This window comes from Brassica oleracea, chromosome C7 (genome assembly GCF_000695525.1).
Source record: "Brassica oleracea var. oleracea cultivar TO1000 chromosome C7, BOL, whole genome shotgun sequence".
Classification (NCBI taxonomy): domain Eukaryota; kingdom Viridiplantae; phylum Streptophyta; class Magnoliopsida; order Brassicales; family Brassicaceae; genus Brassica; species Brassica oleracea.
The window spans coordinates 40,753,591-40,773,293 of NC_027754.1; the positions used below are offsets into that span (position 1 = coordinate 40,753,591).

Here is a 19,703-nt window from a genome sequence, read left to right on the forward strand (position 1 = left end):
GTTATGACAAAATACAAATGATTACAAAAATTATATAACTAAAAAGTCTAATTTAATTAATTATTAAGATTAATATATATATCGTTTTAAATTAAACTATAAACCATATAAAATACAATATTTTAGTTTCAAAATTTACTTTGAACAATTTTTTTGATAAAAGTTTTGAACGATCATTGACAACTTATTTTTTTTTAAATTATAAATTAATAAAACTATTAATCCCACAATGAAAAATTTGTTATCAGTAATTTAAATTTTTTTCTATAAAAGATACAAATGATAAAAAAAAACTATATGAGTAGAAATCATCATTTAATAGACATTAATATTAAAAATATAGTAAAATATATTATCTATGTTAGTATCATTTAAATTTAATAACATATCCTATCAAATATAAAAAAAAATATTTTTTGAAAAATTGATTTATATGTTCGCACCAATTTAATTATTAATTTTAAAAATTATACGGCACATGGTGTATTAAACTGTTAATTCTCATGGGGCACTGTGTTGGAAAGCATTTGGTGGGAAGGTGTAATTTGCTTTCTCTTTTAACTTTCTTTTTTGATAATGGAACCATTTGGAAATTGATACAGTTTAGATATTTGTATGGGGAACCAAAAGATATCTATGCTATTTCTAGTGCTTTGAGTACTTTTGGATATGTATTTTAGCTATTTTCAAGCATTTTGAATAATTTTAAGTACTTCAAATATTTTTTAATACTAGATCTAAATATAATTAATACGATTCAGGTATTTTCGGATATCCAAAATATAATGATTCACGTCGGATTCGGATCTGGTTCTTCAGATAGCAAAGTTTTGAACCGGTTCAAATATTATACAAGTTTCGGTTCGGTACAACTTTTTAAGCTAGTTTCGGTTCGGTTCTTCGGGTCAAATATTTTGTCCCCTCTATCAGTTTTGTTATATCAACCACTTTTTATCTGCTGCTGCGGAATCAAACCATATTCCCGTTTAACACTCTCTAGTACGGGTCGAGACTTGGGAGAAACAAAAAAAATGTTGTGTTTAGCTTGTGAGATCTGTTAGAAACCGGCAACCAAAGCTATGTTTATCAGAGAATAGGGCTACTCAAAAGCTCAACAAACCCATAGAAGAAACAACGTCTTCGTAATAGGGGTTAATACGGGACACAGAGAAGCTATTGAGGAGATATTTTTACACATGTGGGCTTAGCCAAACGATGTGTATTTGTTTCTTTTATCCAATAAAGAGGTACAATAACAATTTCACAAGTCAAAACAAGGGATAAGTACATGATAACGTACGTTTCTTCTTGAACTTGTGTGGAAATTTACTTGCTCAAAAGTTCTCAAGTGTAGCTTTTGTTCTGATCCGCAGGTAAATCTGTTACAAGTAGCGCATCAGGGGATGAAATGTAATTGGCTTTCTGTTGCACGATTCTTCCAATACAAATCTGTTTCCATTTAAGAATTATCTTTTGCTGTCCTTAGAGCTCCCACCTCAACACACATTACTGAACTCACAAGACCCGCCACTTATCTTTCCAAGTAGCTTCTCCTTTTGTGTGAACCTCTCTCATCAGTCATCAGTCTACCTTGCCTTAACCTGAGTTTTTTCCACTCCAACCATACTTGGTCTCTCAGACTTATCTCCACACTTGAGTTAGTAACTTCATCATCGTCTCCTTGATCATTACCTTGGCTTTCTGGTAACAGATCCCCTAGCAAAAGACTTCTTCCTGGAGCTCACAACCCCACTGCAGACAGATCCTTTTACTTCACATAAACAGCCAAGATTTTACTCTTCCATGTGCTAAGAATCTGACTTTATGTAAAGAATCAGTCTTTGTTTCATTTCATGCACTGATACATAACAAGTAAATTACATACACTTCAAAACTTGTGTCATTGTATGTAAAGATCGTCAGGAATCCCCAACCTGAGCCAGTTTCATTTTGGCTTTAGCCATTCTCGCTTCACCATAACACCCCGACATCCTTAAACCCGACAAAACAGCTCGTCTCGCAGACGACGGAATCTTGATTCCTTTACTGTAACACGACAAAAGCAGCTTTGAAGCACATACAAACCTCGTTTCTTTACAGAGATTATGCACAACACAAGTATACGTATACTCATCTTTCACTTCCATCGACTCAAACAATCTCAGCGCACGGTCCACATGACCCGCTTTACACAACCCATCAACCAAACAGTTACACGTCACGAGATTCAACCCAATCCCCATCTCTCCCATATTTACAAAATGCTTCTCTGCTCTCCTCGTCTGTCCCGTCCTCAACAAACCGTTGACTATGATCGTGTGCGTATACTCATCAGCTTTCATTCCTTTCCTCTCTATCTCCCCCAACAAATCATCCACAGCATCCAAATCCCCTTCTCTAAAATACAGATTCAACAACGTATTATACGAAACAATGTCGTGTCTCCTACCGTTCCTAACCAGCTCCTGCATATACTCAAACGCCTCTTTCGTCCTCCCTGTCTTAACCAAAGCACTGACAACCGCGAAATAAGCGTACCCATCATAAGTATACCCTTCTCTTTTCATCTCTAGAAACAACTCAAGCCCTCTTCTAATCCTCCTAGTCTTGAAATACAGCTTTAATATCGTCGTGTAAGTAACTGCATTAGGAGTGTAACCCGATCTCTTGAGCTCTGTCAACATCCATTTCGCAGTACCGACCCTCCTGGCTTTACAAAGCCCGTTGATAAGAATGTTATAAGTCATTAACCCTGGCTTAAACCTACTCTGCATCTCTCTAAACATCTCAAGAGCATCGTCTACATAACCACACTTGCAAAGCGCATCAAGCAGCACATTGTAAGTATCAGGACCGGGACTTAGCCCCGCGAGGCGAAGATCCTTGTAAAGAACACGAAAGGCTTCGTCTTGCTTCCCTAGCTTGAAGTAACAACACATCAAAGTGTTGTAACTCCACAAGTCAGGGTACAAACCCCACTCGAGCATTTCGTCGAACAGGTAGAGTACACGATCCAGCATCAGCCGTCTAGCGGCTCCGGCGATTAGGGAGTTATACGTAGCGACGTCGGGTCTAATCCCGGCGTCTCTCATGCGGCGAGTGACGGCGTAAGCTTCCTCGATTCCGACGAAATGGCAGTACCCGGTGATCAAAGTGTTGTAAGTGACGACATCGGGAGAAACGCCTAGTCTGATTCCGTCTGTGATCAAGGTTTCGGCTTTCTCGATTTTTCGGAATTTGCAGAGGGAATGAACGCATATGTTGAGGAGCCTTGTTGATAGTCCCGTGAATTTGACGAGCCCAAGAACCATTCTCTATTCGGATTAAACATAGAGGAATGGTGGAAGAAGGAGGGGAATTTGGAGATGGGTTCGTGACATTGGAGGTTTGGAGAGTAAAGGGTTTCACGAATGTAGCTCGCAGATGGAGAAAGTTTAGGAATTTGAGATGTAGATCTCGGCGAAGAAGATGATTATCGGAGGAAGAGAAGAAAGAATTGTAAAATTTCGAAACTAAAACCCCTTCGCAGCATCTGAGATGGATTTTACAAGAACAGTCTTCAACTTCTAAGTTTGTACTGAGATAACCCCGTAAATTATTTATTTGTCAAATAACTCCCTATCAACTATACATTTTATTAATCAATTTTTTTACGGACAGAGAGATTATTTCGACCAAAGATACTAATCATACTACGGTACTAATACATATCAATGATGGTTTTGCCCTATCGAAAGCTCACTATGGGGGCAAAAAATATCCGAAAGAGTATAAAATGCATAAAATGAACAGTATATGTTCAGACGTGAGTTTTACAATATATGTCATTTGATCAATGTTGTAACTCTAATTTTATTTTATTTTATTATATTTTAGCTTTCTTCTCTAGGTTCAATAATCACTCAAGTTTGTTTTAGCATTTACACTATAACTTGTCTGTTCTTATTATTGAAACTCTGAATTTTTTTTTTAATAAATCACTAAAAACACTAAAGCATCTCAAGTTTATGTTCTACCTAAAAGAAGTATATAATCAATACAACAAGAAGAAAATAAAAGAACTATTTTGTCAAGAAAAAAAAGGTTTTGATAATTTCTTAAGTTCTTTTACTCTCCCGAGTGTGTAGCAACCGTTTGATTGGAGACTTCACCAAACCGGCGATGATCATAACTTCTGTTTCTAACAAGTTCTGCAAAAGTCACACAACTCTTTGTTTGGCTATGTCCTCTTGTAAACTTAATCTTGACATGCTCTGGTAATCTTAATGTATACTTATCTTCTTCCTCTGGTTTGTTTCTCACTATTGAATGTCCCGTAGAATGTGATCTCGAGAATGTTTCTGGCAATGTTTGTTCTTTTCTCGATCTTTCATTGTTTACACAACTGCTTTGTCCTGAAGACGTCCCAGTATCAATCGGTGTCGTTGTCTGATGATGATGATGTTGATCGCCACCGTCGTAGCTGGTTTCTTGAATTACATCGATGATCATCTCATCGACGTTAGATAGAACATTGGTGGTGTTTTCCGGGGGAGGAGGAGGATCAAGATCGTGGCGACAAACAGGACAAGTTTTGTGAGATTCGAACCAAAGATCGATGCATTCTTGGTGAAACACATGGTAGCAAGTTGTCAAGAGGCGTAGCACGTGATCTTCGTCAAATTCAAGTAGACAAATGGCACATTCGAGGCCGTATTTCTCTTCCCGGAGATCTTTAACGGAGAAATAAGGAAAAGTAGGAAACGAATTTATGATTCTAAGGTCTAGGCCAGGATTGACCGGAGGAGCTTCAGGTGGCTGGAGGGGATTGTCTGTTACTTCTCTTTCTCCACTGTGATGGATATGCCAGGTTTGCATTATGGTGTCGAGAATACATTTGCAGAAATAGAGAGTGAAGAACCCGACAAAGATGAATATTAGAAAGACTACGGTGAAGATCACCGTGAGAGGTGGTGTCACGTAATGTTCTTGTGGCGGTAAAGGTGAAGGAATTGTCGGCATTATGGCGGCTGGAGATTGATTATCTCCGCCGTGAGAATTTTCATACACGAGAAGAACAATAGAGCTAGAAAAATAAAGTCATGGAGATTTTATTTGTTTAATTGTTTCTTAGTTTAAAAGTTATTTTTGGAGAGTATGCGTGGAAGATGTGTGTATGGCGTGAGAGTGTGTCGAAGTTGTGGTTACTAAAAATAGAAAGTGTGTTTTGATTGTTGTTTTGTTTGCTTAATTAATACCATGCATTGAACGAGTCTTTTGTGACATTTGCTTGAAATTTAGTCACTTCTACCTTAAGTATCAATTACGAGAGTAAACTTCACCCAATTTATATATACATAACATTCTCATTAAAGATATAAAAGTCTTTCAAATTTTAGCTCACACATGTAACAATAAATATCATAATTTCTAATCACATAGCATATATACTGGCTATGTGATGAAAAAGACCAGAGAATTCCAAAATTTTGTCTCCACACCTTTAACCGGAAACCGGAGCTATGGACTAAAAAGCTAACACTCGTTAGTAAGGTTTAATACTGCGTTTGGACACTGCATGTGTGTTACTTTTGATTAATGCGTATTGGTTATCAGAACAAAAAAGTTACTATTATAAATCAAAACAAATTAAGACAATTTTTCTTTAATAAGTAAAAGTCAGATCAAATGTTGAAAATTATAGTTTTTTTTTTGTTTTGTATTGACCAAAAGCTTTTACTGAAAACAAGAGAAAATGTACAATTTGAAATATATTAAAAAAATGAACTGAGACCCACTTTGAAACTATAAACCGGATCATTCGTTGATTATAGGATCATATCACAATCAAAAGAAACTAAGAAACAAAATAAAAAGATGAACTCAAACCTACTTAACAGATCAATCTACTTATGGAAAATTCTGATCAGAGAGAAGGAACAGAGAAGCAAATCCAGTGAGGTTGACCCACGAACCATTTTCTTATTGAGGGTTGCTGCCAGGCCAGAGGCGAAGATCGCACATCTGGTCAGCTGGTTGAGGCGTAGAGTTTCCAACTTGATGCAGCGGCGATTTACTATCATTTAGTCCACCACTACCACTGGCTGTTGCTGGACCTGAAGCTGGCTCGGTGTTATTCTCAACCACTCGCTCTGGTACAAAGCTTCCAACACCGACCTATATAAAAAAAAACCACCCGAACCAAAGTCAGTACATCTTGAAGATTCCGTGAATCAACTCAACTATAAAAGGATTAGAGAAATGTAGTAATTAACCTGGACTTGTGACTCAGCTACTAGCATTCCAGCAACAATACCCCCAACAATCTTGCCATTGTGGTTAGCCAGAGACACGCTCAAGTCACCAGTTATGGTCAAAGTACCATTACTCTCAGTATTCAAGAAAGAGCCTGACATAGCAACGATTTCATATTGTCCCTGCAAAATACAGATCACAGATAAAACATTCCAGCAAGTACTACACAAAGGATATGAAAATGTTATACCTCATACTTAACAACTCCACTAGGACTGTTAAGCAGCGCACTAGATATAGCTCCTGAAGCTGAGAGAATAACGACCTCGCGTGGTCCCGCTTGATGCGTATACGCCACATTAATCTTTGCAGCTATGTCCTGAGTATTTAGTTAATTAATGGAAGATAATCAAGTAAAATTAATCTCGACAAGTTGAAGATTAAAGATTTGAACAATTACCTCTCCAGCTTCGACCTCAATGATATCAGGTATAAACGGTGTTCCTGCTCCTCCTATAAGCAAGCAGTGATATATCTTGATTTGATTAAAAAAAAAGGGTTTCAAGAAAGATCGATGGAGTACCTAAAGCGTTGAGCTGGGTCTTGACGGGGCCAGTAAGCGTCCGATGGAAGATTAGAGAAAGAAAAGGAGGAAACTTTGTTGGAGTGACTCTGTTTTTGAGGATGTAGACGCGAGAGAAAGTTGAGGTTTTTGAGTTTTAAGCGAAAGCGTGCGAGCCAAGCTAACATGAGTTCTTCAGGTATATATAGTGATACTACTGTGAGAGAGAGAGAGAGAGAGAGAGAGACGATTTGTAAAAAAACAATATCAAATATTTTTTTTGAATTTAATTATATATTATTACTATTTGTAGTTACATTTAGTAAAATTTTCTAGAGTATAATTTTTTTTTAATCTTATTTAATTGCATCATCCAAGATTAATATATGGTGTGAAAACATAAATAAGGGGTCTCCGACGTCTCTTTGTCGATAAAAGAATACAAATTTTCTGTGTGTTTAACCAAACCAAAAGAAATTTAACCGAACCAACACTAAACCAAAAGAATTTTAACCAAACCGGAGGAGTTACTGGACCTATAAATACAGATTCTATCGGTGAAAATTGACAAAAAAAAAGAAAGAAAGAAAGAAAGAGATAATTAAACCCCTAGCGACGTCGTCTCTCCCATTCTCTCGCGAGTCAGTTGCGATCCGCCGGAGAAGTCCTCGATGTTTGTTTCAGGTAATGGACTTCAATATCAAATCTCCGTCACCGTTTACATAAAGTAACTCTTTTGCATTTTTTTTGTTTCAGTTCTGAGCGGCGAACGATTCTGATCATCTCTCTCTGTTTCACGGCGAACCATGGGGAAGAATTCGAAGAAGAAGAAGGAGAAGCCAATCCTTTCCAAAGAGGAGAAAAATGCTAAGAAGGCGCTCAAGAAGAAGAATCAGAAAGAGAGGGTGAAGAGTAAGACAGGAGAGGAAAGAAGCGAACCGGAGGAAGCGTGTAGAGGAAGAAGACGCACAAGCAAGCCCTAGATCTACTGCCTCTACCTCAAAGAAGAAGAAGATGAAGAAGAGTAACGAAAGCCCTACCTTAAAGATCAAGAAAGCTGAGAAGAAGAGGTCAAAAAAGCTCAAGAAACTGGAGAAGTTGAGGGAGCCTCTGATACTAACCAAGGAAGAACAAGATAGGATCGATGAATTGAAGAGTAGACCCATCATAGCATGGTGGGATTTCGAGAATCTTTCATATCCTTGGGTTGGAGTGTATAAAATGATTCTGAATAAGCTCAGGCGTGAGGGCTATACTGGTAAGCTTGAGCTCCATGCCATTGTGGGGTACAAGGGTGATAAAGAGCCTAAACAGGACAAGACTTTCACAATGCATTACGGTGACCTTAATCCTAGTAAGCCTTCTTTTTCCTAAGCTTTTCTTTTTCATTCTCTCAATCTTTATGTACTTATGTTTATGTGTGTTTGGTGCAGGACCAACCAAGGGAACCAAGGGTGATCAGAAAGCAGACAATCATATGAGAAAACTGATCCTCAGAACACGCTTCTCATCACAAATGACAACGGTTTCAGGGAGGAATTGGATTTGTTGAGAGCCGCTGGACACGGTGTCTTGTTGGCTACTATGCAAAAGTCTCTGATTATCAAAGCGGGAAGCCACAAAGTCTGGTTCTGGAAACACGAGATTGTCCAACAAGACTAAGTAAGAGTTCTTTATAACCTACCTACTTGGTTTCCTGTTTCAGTCTTTTAACAGATACAACTACAGGTTTAGGTTCTAGATGAACCAAGTTTTTGTTGTCTGAAGTTCTTGTCCCTCCTTAGTGTGGGATGTCTGGATTGAGTTTTTGTTTTTTGAATAAACGCAGGTACAAATCTAGGGAGAAGCAACGAAAGCAGAACATGCAAGCGAGGATAGAGAGAAAACGGCAACATGCACATATCTTTTTAGTTTCTCTGTCTTTGTTGCAATGTCGCTGATAATCTTTCTAAGAAACACAAAGTAGATAGCCACTTGTTCTTTTTTTTTGTTGTTGTTTGTTTGTTTGTCAGCAGCCACTTGTTCTTGATGTAAAAAATCACCGTGAGAAACTGAGAAAGTATAGGTCGGATTCATGGAAGATCAGAGAATGAAAAGGATGAAAATTTCTTGGAAAGCTTCTGTTTTTATGAGTTTTAAGCGAAAGCGTGTGAGCCAAGCTAACATGAGTTCTTCAGATATATACAGTAACTTTTTGTTTTAGTGGCAGTACTATATGTATACGTTAACAACTAGAGTTTTTGCTATTTATCTTATTCTTAAAGTAAAAGTTAATTGAAATATTTTTTTCCTTTTGGAAAGGTCACAAAATTGTGCTGTATGGAATTAGCTTTGTAAAGGACTTGTTCCCACGGTTCTTTACTAAACTGCTGTGAATAGATTTTTATTAAATAAGCTTGATTGTTTTATAAATCATGCTGTAGATCTAAATAGTAATCTGGATAGCACCCAGATCATAGGTTTAGGGGTTTTCACTTTTCAGGGACTTTCACTTTTTATTTCCGTTTTTATATTAATGAGATATAAACAAATTATTAGGTTTACGATATAGTTTGTGAATGTGCAGAAGAAAGATTTAAGGAGGAAAATAATATGTACTTGTAAATGTGTATACTCTTTGGATTTGGTGTCCTCCTTTTGTTAGAAAAATAATTATTTTTATTTTTTCACATAATTTGCAATTTTGCACTGAGTGAAAAACATTGATGTTTGGTATTGGAGGTGAAAACTAGAAAAGGAATGAGACACCAAAGTTGTTGGGAATATTTAATCTATAAAGGAGATATGAGATATTCAAATTTAATATTTAACTTCAAGCAAGGTGTACATTTTAGACTTCTAACAAATATTTACTTATGTTTATAGCTTTTTTTTTGGTTCGTATGCGACAGTTTTATATGAATTAATTACATGTCATGAAAGAGAAAGACAAGTGGTTCCAAAATTTTGTAAGTCAATTTTGTTGAGATCCTTAGAGAGTTAGTGAGCTATTTGATCTCCCCAACTTTAATCGGAGGTATGGACTAAAGCTGTGGAGATCAAATAGCTATATAAATTTGATTTAATTAAACATAAAAGTTATATTAAAGAATATGGATGTATATATTTGAAATTATAATCTTAGATAGATCCGTAGAGAGTTAGTGAGCTATATAATTTTTTTAATTAAACATAAAAATTATATTTAAGAATATGCATGTATATATTTGAAATTATAATCTTAGATAGATCCGTAGAGAGTTAGTGAGCTATATAATTTTTTTAATTAAACATAAAAATTATATTTAAGAATATGCATGTATATATTTGAAATTATAATCTTAGATAGATCCGTAGAGAGTTAGTGAGCTATATAATTTTTTTAATTAAACATAAAAATTATATTTAAGAATATGCATGTATATATTTGAAATTATAATCTTAGATAGATCCGTAGAGAGTTAGTGAGCTATATAATTTTTTTAATTAAACATAAAAATTATATTTAAGAATATGCATGTATATATTTGAAATTATAATCTTAGATAGATCCGTAGAGAGTTAGTGAGCTATATAATTTTTTTAATTAAACATAAAAATTATATTTAAGAATATGCATGTATATATTTGAAATTATAATCTTAGATAGATTTTTTAATCTATTTATTTTAATTAAATATATTAAATAAATTTGTAAAAGTTGCATAATTACCAAAAATTAAAATTAAACAATATTTATAAAATTTGTAGATATATAAAAAAATAATGATTTTACGATTAAATTTTTATAATTTTCTAAAAAAATTGTATACATTTTTGAAAATTTTAGTAATAAAATTGTATAATTTAAAAAATATATAATTAAATTATATTCCGAAATTTATAATGTCATATTTGAATATATTTATTTTAATGATGATTTATGAGTTATTCCTATATTCTAAGAAAACTTTCAAAAATATAAATTGACATTAAATGTAATATATGAGTTATTACCATATTTTAAAAAGTTTACCAAAAATATAAATTAACATTAAATACAATTGTTCATGTCATATTAAGGTATAAGACATGTCATCAATTTCAGTTGCTACGTCATATATGTTTTGTGAAATTGATTGTATATATATGTTTTGTGAAATTGATTGTATAAAAGACACGCGTAGTTCACCCGATTTCCAATTTTTGGGAAAAAGGAAAAAGAAAGATAGGATATTAGGTAGGTAAAGCCCACGCGATTTAGGCCCATTAGTTTGGTCCATATAAAAGAAAACCTAGTACAAACCGATGGAGGACCTTCTTGTGTCTGAGAGATTTTTGTTAGAGAGGGATGTCGGGGAACGATGCGGCGGAGACAGCTAAAATAGAGGTGTGGTGGGACATGAATGACTGTACGATTCCGGAGGGGTATGATGCTCGTCGGGTCCGTTCAGGTATAGAAAGGGCGTTCGAAAAACTAGGCTACACTGGTCGTGTCTCCATCACTGCCTATGGCGACCAAAAAAAAACCCCTTGCGACGTCCTACGAGGGCTCTCTTCCACTGGAGTCGCTGTTGCACATACCAATTCCGGTTAGTAGTATAACAAAAAGGAAACTCGTAGACTAGACATTTTATGTAATTCATCCATATATATTCACAGATAGCACGCGCTCAGTCATGCATCGGGATATGGTGGAATGGCGAGCTCAAAATCCTCCTCCGGGTATAATTTTAATCATATCCGATCAGGTGGAAGGTGAATTCTCCTGGGATCTGGCCCGCCTACAACAGCGCACTAGATACAAACTTTTTCAGGCTAATTCAATGAAGAGTCTCGATGATTTTATCCTGCTCTATAAAGCAAATTGGCGCTGGGAACAACTACTAGAAAAAGGAGACCCACCACTTGTGGCGGTGGTGGGTGGATTATCATCTGCTGCCATGTTTTATTGCAAATCGTGCAATTTCGATTGCCAAAGCCTGAAGAAATTCAGGAAGCATCTCTCCAGTTATAAGCATGGAATGGAAGTAAGCAAAGCATCCTCTCTCTCTCTCAAATACTTTTGTTTCATAATCTGAGCATCAACTCTTCTTTGTCAAGCTCAGGAGGCTATAAACCCTCCGGACACACGACTCTCTTGTGTAACGAAGAGGTGGGCAAGGAACTACCCGGCCACCCCTGAACACGCCACAGCTAAAATACATGTGTTGTGGGACATGAATGACTGCCCTATTCCCGAGGGGTATGATGCTCGCCGGGTCCGTCCAAGTATAGAAAGGGCCTTCAAGGAAATAGGCTACTCTGGTCCTGTCTCCATCACTGCCTTTGCCGACCAAAAACAAACACCTGTTCACCACCTTCTTGCGCTCTCTTCCACTGGTGTCGATTTTTCACATACCCTTCCCTGTTAGTCCCCATTCCCCTGCTGTTATTTAATTATTAAGGTTTTAATTTTCAATTAATTTCCTTTTGTGTGAAACAGGGGTCCATTACAGTCGCATGATTACAGATTTTGAGAAATGGACAAAAAATAATCCTGCTCCGGCTTCAATTATGATCATATCGGATGAAGTGGCTTCGAGCAAGTACCGTTCAACATATATTTGCGGGAAACTACAAGAGAGTAATTACAACTGTTTTTTGGCTTATTCAGTTAGGCCTTTTGAAATGCCTGTCCTGGTCACTTCTGCTGAGTGGCTCTGGGATAGCTTACTTTCAGGTTCTTGTTTCTTGTTTGTTCTCTCATGTGTAACGAAGACTTGGGCAAGGAACTACCCGGCCACGCCTGAACACGCCACCGCTAAAATACATGTGTTGTGGGACATGAATGACTGCCCTATTCCTGAGGGATATGATGCTTGTTGTGTCCGTCCAAGTATAGAAAGGGCGTTCAAGGAACTAGGCTACACTGGTCCTGTCTCCATCACAGCCTTTGCCGACCAAAAACAAACCCCTGATCACCACCTTCTTGCGCTCTCTTCCACTGGTGTCGATTTTTCACATACCCTTCCCTGTTAGTTAGTCCCCATTCCCCTGCTGTTATTTAATTATTAAGGTTTTAATTTTCAATTAATTTCCTTTTGTGTGAAACAGGGGTCCATTACAGTCGCATGATTACAGATTTTGAGAAATGGACAAAAAATAATCCTGCTCCGGCTTCAATTATGATCATATCGGATGAAGTGGCTTCCAGCCAGTACCTTTCATCACTTATTTGCCGGAAACTACAAAAGAGTAACTACAACTGTTTTTTGGCTTATTCAGTTAGGCCTTTTGAAAAGCCTATCCTGGTCTGGGATAGCTTACTTGCAGGTGTTTGTTCTCTCATCTTCCACTACTACATTACCCCCAAATTAATTAAGCTGAGCTTCTTTTTTTTCCTCCACAGTTTCAGAGACAAAAAGAAACATTCTTCACAAGTGCAGTGAAAGTGAAAGTGAAAGGGTTGTTGCAGCATCTACCGGAATGTTTTGTTGCACATTGTGTTTATGTGATTGCAAAAGCCTCGATGATTTCAATAAGCATCTCTCAAGTAAAGATCATACACAGGAAGTACGCGCATCCTCTCCCCTCTCCCTCTCTATCAATAATACCTGTTTAACTCTTTCTACTCGTTGTCAAACAGGAGAAGAGAATGACTTCGCATGCTCAATCCTTTCCTCACCGGCAAAGGCAGTATAAAATATCCAACTACTATGATGAGGCAAGTTTTTTTCTTCTTAATAATAATAATATAGATTCTCAACAGTGAAAAATGTAAATACATGTCCAAATGCTCAATGTTTCACTTCATTTATACTTGTTGTAGGTAGGATATCCTCCCAAGACCAAACGTATGAGGAAAGCAGCCCTGAAGGGTTTTTTTCTCCCTAGACCATTACGTTTTACTAGACGTTGACATTGTGTTTACTAATGTGAAGCTCGCTCTCATCTTCCTTTCTAGTCTTTTTTTTTTTTTTTTTTGAAACACTTCCTTTCTAGTCTGTCTTTCCCTTTTGCTTGTTCTCAAATCAATGCTTGTATATAGATATAAATTAAACTTAATGGTGTTTTTTTTCTTCTATTTATTGAATTTCTGTTTAGTACGGTTATGATTTCATGTGCAATTTAATCATTGGGATTTCATGTGCAATTTATTGAATTTCTGTTTACTACCTGTTTTAAAAATATACTTATTTTTTGAATTTGAATTTTTCGAAAACTACACTTTTCAAATGTGGTTAAACATTATCATCCAAGTATATTATTATTATCTCTATATCTTTCTATTTATATAAAACCAACGCTACACGGAAGAAATGTTACGAAGAGTAAGAATTAAGAATGATTCATCTACTTGAGGACAATTCTGATGGAGAGAAGGAATAGAGAAGCAAATCCAGTGAGGTCGACCCACGAACCATTTGCTTACTGAGGGTGTTGGTTCCAGGCCAGAGGCGAAGATGGTACATCTGGTCAGTGCTACCTGAGTACCTGGTCCTCTCAGTATTCAAGAAAGAACCTGACATAGCAATGATATCATATACGCCCTGCATATACAATGACAAGACCCTAATCAGATAAAAACAATCCAGCAAAAGTACCGCACACAAGGACACGAAGTTGTAATACCTCATACGTAACAACTCCAGTAGGATTGTTAGGATCGTCAGAGTGACGAAGCACCGCAATAGATACAGCTCCTGAAGCTGAGAGAATACAATACTCCAGTGGTCGTCCTTGATGCGTAAACGCCACTATTTTCGCAGCTATGTCCTGAGTATTAATGGAAAGGTCATAAGTTTTAACTAAAATGTTGCCAAGTTCAAGATTAAAGATTTAAGCGAAAGCGTGTGAGCCAAGCTAACATGAGTTCTTCAGGTATATATAGTGATACTACTGAGAGAGAGAGACGATTTGTAAAAAATACAATATCAAATATTTTTTTTTGAATTTAACCATATATTATTACTATTTGTAGTTACATTTAGTAATTTTTTTAAAATCTTATTTAATTGCATCATCCAAGATTAATATATGGTGTGAAAACATATATAAGGGGTCTCCGACGTCTCTTTTGTCGATAAAAGAATACAAATTTTGTGTGTGTTTAACCAAACCAAAAGAAATTTAACCGAACCAACACTAAACCAAAAGAATTTTTACGTAACCGGAGAAGTTACTGGACCTATAAATACAGATTTTATCGGTGAGAATTGACAAAAAAAAAAAAAAGAAAGAAAGAGTTAAACCCCTAGCGACGTCGTCTCTCCCTCTCTCTGGCGAGTCAGTTGCGATCCGCCGGAGAAATCCTCGACGTTTGTTTCAGATCTCTGTTCGATTGCATTTCTTTTGCATTTTTTCACGTCGTCGTCGTTAGTGTATCTCCGTCGTCGTCGTTTGTCTAAAAAAAGGTTACTTCTTTTTTTTTGTCGTCGTCAGGTCTCTGTTTCACGGCGAACCATGGGGAAGAATCCGAAGAAGAAGAAGGAGAAGCCAATCCTTTCCAAAGAGGAGAAGGACGCTAAGAAGGCGCTCAAGAAGAAGAATCAGAAAGAGAGGGTGAAGAAGAAGACGGAGAGGAAAGAAGCGAACAGGAGGAAGCGTGTAGAGGAAGAAGAAGAAGACGCACTAGCAAACCCTAGATCTACTGCCTCTACCTCAAAGAAGAGGAAGAAGAGTAAGCAAGAAGAAACGGAGGAACGCCCTAGATCTACTGCATCTACCTCAAAGAAGAAGAAGAGTAACGAAAGCCCAGGCTGAGAAGAAGAGGATAAGAAAGATCAAGAAACTGAATAAGTTGAGGAAGCCTCTGATACTAACCAAGGAAGAACAACGTAGGGTCAATAGACTGAAGAGTAGGAAAACCATTGCTTGGTGGGACTATGAAAATCTTTCATATCCTAAGGTTGGAGCGTTCAAAATGATTGAGAATAAGCTCAGGCGTGAGGGCTATACTGGTGAGCTTGAGCTCCATGCCATTGTGGGGTACAAGGGTGATGAAGAGCCAACACAGGACAAGACTTTCACTATGCATTACGGTGACCTTAATCCTAGTAAGCCTTTTTTTTCTAAGCTTTTCGTTTTCCATTCTCAATCCTATATGTACTTATGTTTATGTGTGTTTGGTGCAGGACCAAAGGAGGGAACCAAGGCTGATCAGAAAGCAGACAATCATATGAGAGAGCTGATTCGTAACTTTCTTAAAGATAAAAAAAGGGCTCCTCAGAACACGCTTCTCATCACAAATGACAACGGTTTCAGGGAGTTTATGGATCTTCTGAGAGACGCAGGACATGGTGTATTGTTAGCGACTACGCAAGAGTCTCTGATTATTAAATCGGGAAGCCACAAAGTCTGGTCCTGGAAATACGACATTGTCCAAGAAGACTAAGTAAGAATTCTTTATAACCTGCCTACTTGGTTTCCTGTTTCAGTCTTTTGACAGATACAACTACAGTTTTAGGTTCTAGATGAACCAAGTTTTTGTTGTCTGAAGTTCTTGCCCTTCCTTAGTCCTCTGTGAGTGTGGGATGTCTGGATTGAGTTTTTGTTTTTTGAATAAACGCAGGTACAAATCTAGGGAGAAGCAACGAAAGCAGAACATGCAAGCGAGGATAGAGAGAAAACGGCAACATGCACATATCTTTTTAGTTTCTCTGTCTTTGTTGCAATGTCGCTGATAATCTTTCTAGGAAACACAAAGTAGATAGCCACTTGTTCTTTTTTTTGTTGTTGTTTGTTTGTTTGCCAGCAGCCACTTGTTCTAGATGTAAAAAATCACCGTGAGAAACTGAGAAAGTATAGGTCGGATTCATGGAAGATTAGAGAATGAAAAGGATGAAAATTTCTTGGAAAGCTTCTGTTTTTATGAGTTTTAAGCGAAAGCGTGTGAGCCAAGCTAACATGAGTTCTTCAGATATATACAGTAACTTTTTGTTTTAGTGGCAGTACTATATGTATACGTTAACAACTATAGTTTTTGCTATTTATCTTATTCTTAAAGTAAAAGTTAATTGAAATATTTTTTTTCCTTTTGGAAAGCTCACAAAATTGTGCTGTGAGGAATTAGCTTTGTAAAGCACTTGTTCCCACGGTTCTTTACTAAACTGCTGCGAATAGATTTTTATTAAATAAGCTTGATTGTTTTACAAATCATGCTGTAGATATAATTAGTGATGTGAAAAAATAAAATAAAATAAATAAATAGTGATGTGTGATTCAGGGAGCGACAAACTAATAAGTAGATCTTCTCGGGCTTTGAAGACGCATTTGACTCCTCCGAGGTGAGGACCACACTGGGAGGTGGTTTCCTCCGAACCACATTTGGCACAGGTTCCTTCTTCTTAGGCTCTCCCCGACTAACTAGTAAGGCCTTTTGGACACTAGAGCAGATAAAAACTTTTAGTTTGCTTGACCAGACATCTTTAATCCAGTTGAAATCGTTTTGGAGTGGTAGTTGGGTCCATAAATATAGCTATTGCTGAGTTGTATCTAGATTTCATGGAGTATATACGAGATTGCAAAGCATCCTAACAGGCTAGGTGACGCACAATATTACTTGGTCCCCACCAGTTGTGGTAACAACTCTTTCATTCTCGTTTTATTCCATTTCATGTTTATAGTTAGTAGGACCTCTTCAGTTATAACTTATAAGACTGAGTATGGTTCTGTTAGTGAAATCCAAAAGTCATGCCAGAGTTTTTGAGGTTTGTTCATTGCCTATTTTGCTTTTCATTTTGATTCTTTTTTGAACAACTTGCCTATTGCTTTTCCTAAGTTTGTATTTAGCAGAGATCTCGTCCATATGTTACGGCAATACTTGCTAAATATTTTTTATTCTAGATTTCCAATTTTTCGGAAAAAGAAAAAGGATTGGATATTAGGTAGGTAAAGCCCACACAAATCCTAGGTCGGCCCATTAGTTTGGTGTATATAAAACAAAACCTAGTACAATCGATGGAGGACTTGTGTCTGAGATAGATTTTGTTAGAGAGGATGTCGGGAACGGAGACAGCTAAAATAGAGGTGTGGTGGGACATGAATGACTGTCCGATTCCGGAGGGGTATGATGCTCGTCGGGTCCGTCCAAGTATGGAAAGGGCGTTCGAAAAAATAGGCTACACAGGTCCTGTCTCAATCACTGCCTATGGCGACCAAACAAAAACCCCTGATCACCACCTTCTAGCGCTCTCTTCCACTGGAGTCGCTGTTGTACATACCATAGCAGGTTAGTCTTTTTCTGATGTTAGTATATTATAACAACCAGACTAGACATTTAAGTTTTTTGATCGATCCATTCACACAGAAAGCACGCGCTCAGTCATGTATCGGGATATGGTGGAGTGGCGAGGTCAAAATCCACCTCCGGCTACAATGATGATCATATCCGATCAGGTGGAAGGTGACTTCTCCTGGGATCTGGCCCGTCTACAACAGCGCAATAGATACGACCTTTTTCAGGCTAATTCAATGAAGAGTCGCGATGATTTACTCCTTGTCTATTATGCAAATTGGCGCTGGGAACAATTACTAGAAGAAGGAGGCGCACCACCCCCTGTGGCGAATGGATTATCATCTGCTGCCATGTTTTATTGCAAATCGTGCAATTTCGATTGCCAAAGCCTGAATAAATTCAGGAAGCATCTCTCCAGTTATAAGCATGGAATGGAAGTACGTAAGCAAAGCATCCTCTCTCTCTCTCAAATACTTTTGTTTCATAATCTGAGCAACAAACTCTTTTGTCAAGCTCAGGAGGCTATAAACCCTCCGGACACACGACTCTCTTGTGTAACGAAGAGGTGGGCAAGGAACTACCCGGCCACCCCTGAACACGCCACAGCTAAAATACATGTGTTGTGGGACATGAATGACTGCCCTATTCCCGAGGGGTATGATGCTCGCCGGGTCCGTCCAAGTATAGAAAGGGCCTTCAAGGAAATAGGCTACTCTGGTCCTGTCTCCATCACTGCCTTTGCCGACCAAAAACAAACACCTGTTCACCACCTTCTTGCGCTCTCTTCCACTGGTGTCGATTTTTCACATACCCTTCCCTGTTAGTTAGTCCCCATTCCCCTGCTGTTATTTAATTATTAAGGTTTTAATTTTCAATTAATTTCCTTTTGTGTGAAACAGGGGTCCATTACAGTCGCATGATTACAGATTTTGAGAAATGGACAAAAAATAATCCTGCTCCGGCTTCAATTATGATCATATCGGATGAAGTGGCTTCGAGCAAGTACCGTTCAACACTTATTTGCCGGAAACTACAAAAGAGTAACTACAACTGTTTTTTGGCTTACTCAGTTAGGCCTTTTGAAATGCCTGTCCTGGTCACTTCTGCTGAGTGGCTCTGGGATAACTTACTTGCAGGTGTTTGTTCTCTCATCTTCCACTACTACATTACCCCCAAATTAATTAAGCTGAGCTTCTTTTTTTTCCTCCACAGTTTCAGAGACAAAAAGAAACATTCTTCACAAGTGCAGTGAAAGTGAAAGTGAAAGGGTTGCAGCATCTACCGGAATGTTTTGTTGCACATTGTGTTTATGTGATTGCAAAAGCCTCGATGATTTCAATAAGCATCTCTCAAGTAAAGATCATACACAGGAAGTACGCGCATCCTCTCCCCTCTCCCTCTCTATCAATAATACCTGTTTAACTCTTTCTACTCGTTGTCAAACAGGAGCACAGAATGCTTTCGCATATTTAATCATTTTCTCACCGGCAAAGGCAATATAGCTTTTATGGCTCCACCTACTTTGGTGGAGCTTTTAATATAAGTGTGTTTCAAAAAAAAAAAAGAATATCCAAGGACCATGATGAGGCAAGTTTCTTTTCTTAATGAAATAAAAGATTCTCAACAGAGGAAAATGTAAATACATGTCCAAATACTCAAATGTTTCATTTCATATTACATGTTGTAGACTTGTCGGTAGGATATCCTCCCAAGACCAAACGTATGAGGAAA

General features: G+C 37.4%; 5 protein-coding genes across 7 annotated transcripts in view; 2 read left to right on the forward strand and 3 right to left on the reverse strand.

Annotated features, from left to right (window-relative positions):
• Window positions 1-1,176: 1,176 nt before the first annotated feature.
• Window positions 1,177-3,480, reverse strand: LOC106301801 (putative pentatricopeptide repeat-containing protein At4g17915). The gene has a single exon (XM_013738279.1). The coding sequence runs from the start codon at window positions 3,309-3,311 to the stop codon at window positions 1,920-1,922; it is 1,392 nt and encodes a 463-aa protein (XP_013593733.1). The 5' UTR covers window positions 3,312-3,480; the 3' UTR covers window positions 1,177-1,919.
• A 538-nt stretch (window positions 3,481-4,018) lies between these two features.
• LOC106305195 (RING-H2 finger protein ATL29-like) lies at window positions 4,019-5,059 on the reverse strand. Its single transcript, XM_013741565.1, has one exon. It carries the CDS (start codon window positions 4,999-5,001, stop codon window positions 4,108-4,110), a length of 894 nt encoding a protein of 297 aa, XP_013597019.1. The 5' UTR covers window positions 5,002-5,059; the 3' UTR covers window positions 4,019-4,107.
• A 902-nt stretch (window positions 5,060-5,961) lies between these two features.
• LOC106303301 (AT-hook motif nuclear-localized protein 13-like) lies at window positions 5,962-6,984 on the reverse strand. Its single transcript, XM_013739611.1, has 5 exons — window positions 6,843-6,984; window positions 6,695-6,747; window positions 6,485-6,613; window positions 6,255-6,416; window positions 5,962-6,156 (listed from the first exon to the last, which is right to left on the reverse strand). The coding sequence occupies exons 1-5, from the start codon at window positions 6,982-6,984 to the stop codon at window positions 5,962-5,964; spliced, it is 681 nt and encodes a 226-aa protein (XP_013595065.1).
• A 412-nt stretch (window positions 6,985-7,396) lies between these two features.
• Window positions 7,397-8,911, forward strand: LOC106305224. The gene is made up of 4 exons (XM_013741593.1): window positions 7,397-7,480; window positions 7,553-8,150; window positions 8,230-8,458; window positions 8,625-8,911. The coding sequence occupies exons 2-3, from the start codon at window positions 7,811-7,813 to the stop codon at window positions 8,346-8,348; spliced, it is 459 nt and encodes a 152-aa protein (XP_013597047.1). The 5' UTR covers window positions 7,397-7,480; window positions 7,553-7,810; the 3' UTR covers window positions 8,349-8,458; window positions 8,625-8,911.
• Window positions 8,912-11,064: 2,153 nt separating this feature from the next.
• LOC106301453 overlaps window positions 11,065-19,703 on the forward strand; it is a 10,226-nt gene continuing 1,587 nt past the window's right edge. Inside the window, exons 1-7 of one of the 3 annotated variants that reach the window (XM_013737854.1) lie at window positions 11,065-11,346; window positions 11,417-11,784; window positions 11,863-12,163; window positions 12,240-12,476; window positions 13,146-13,309; window positions 13,383-13,460; window positions 13,566-13,820. In XM_013737854.1, the coding sequence (XP_013593308.1) occupies window positions 11,106-11,346; window positions 11,417-11,784; window positions 11,863-12,163; window positions 12,240-12,476; window positions 13,146-13,309; window positions 13,383-13,460; window positions 13,566-13,655 (1,479 nt within the window). In that variant the 5' untranslated portion in view covers window positions 11,065-11,105 and the 3' untranslated portion in view covers window positions 13,656-13,820. Of the gene's footprint in view, window positions 11,347-11,416; window positions 11,785-11,862; window positions 12,164-12,239; window positions 12,477-13,145; window positions 13,310-13,382; window positions 13,461-13,565; window positions 13,821-19,703 lie in introns of those variants that run through there. The other 2 variants (XM_013737855.1, XR_001262202.1) reach the window with 2 other exon arrangements.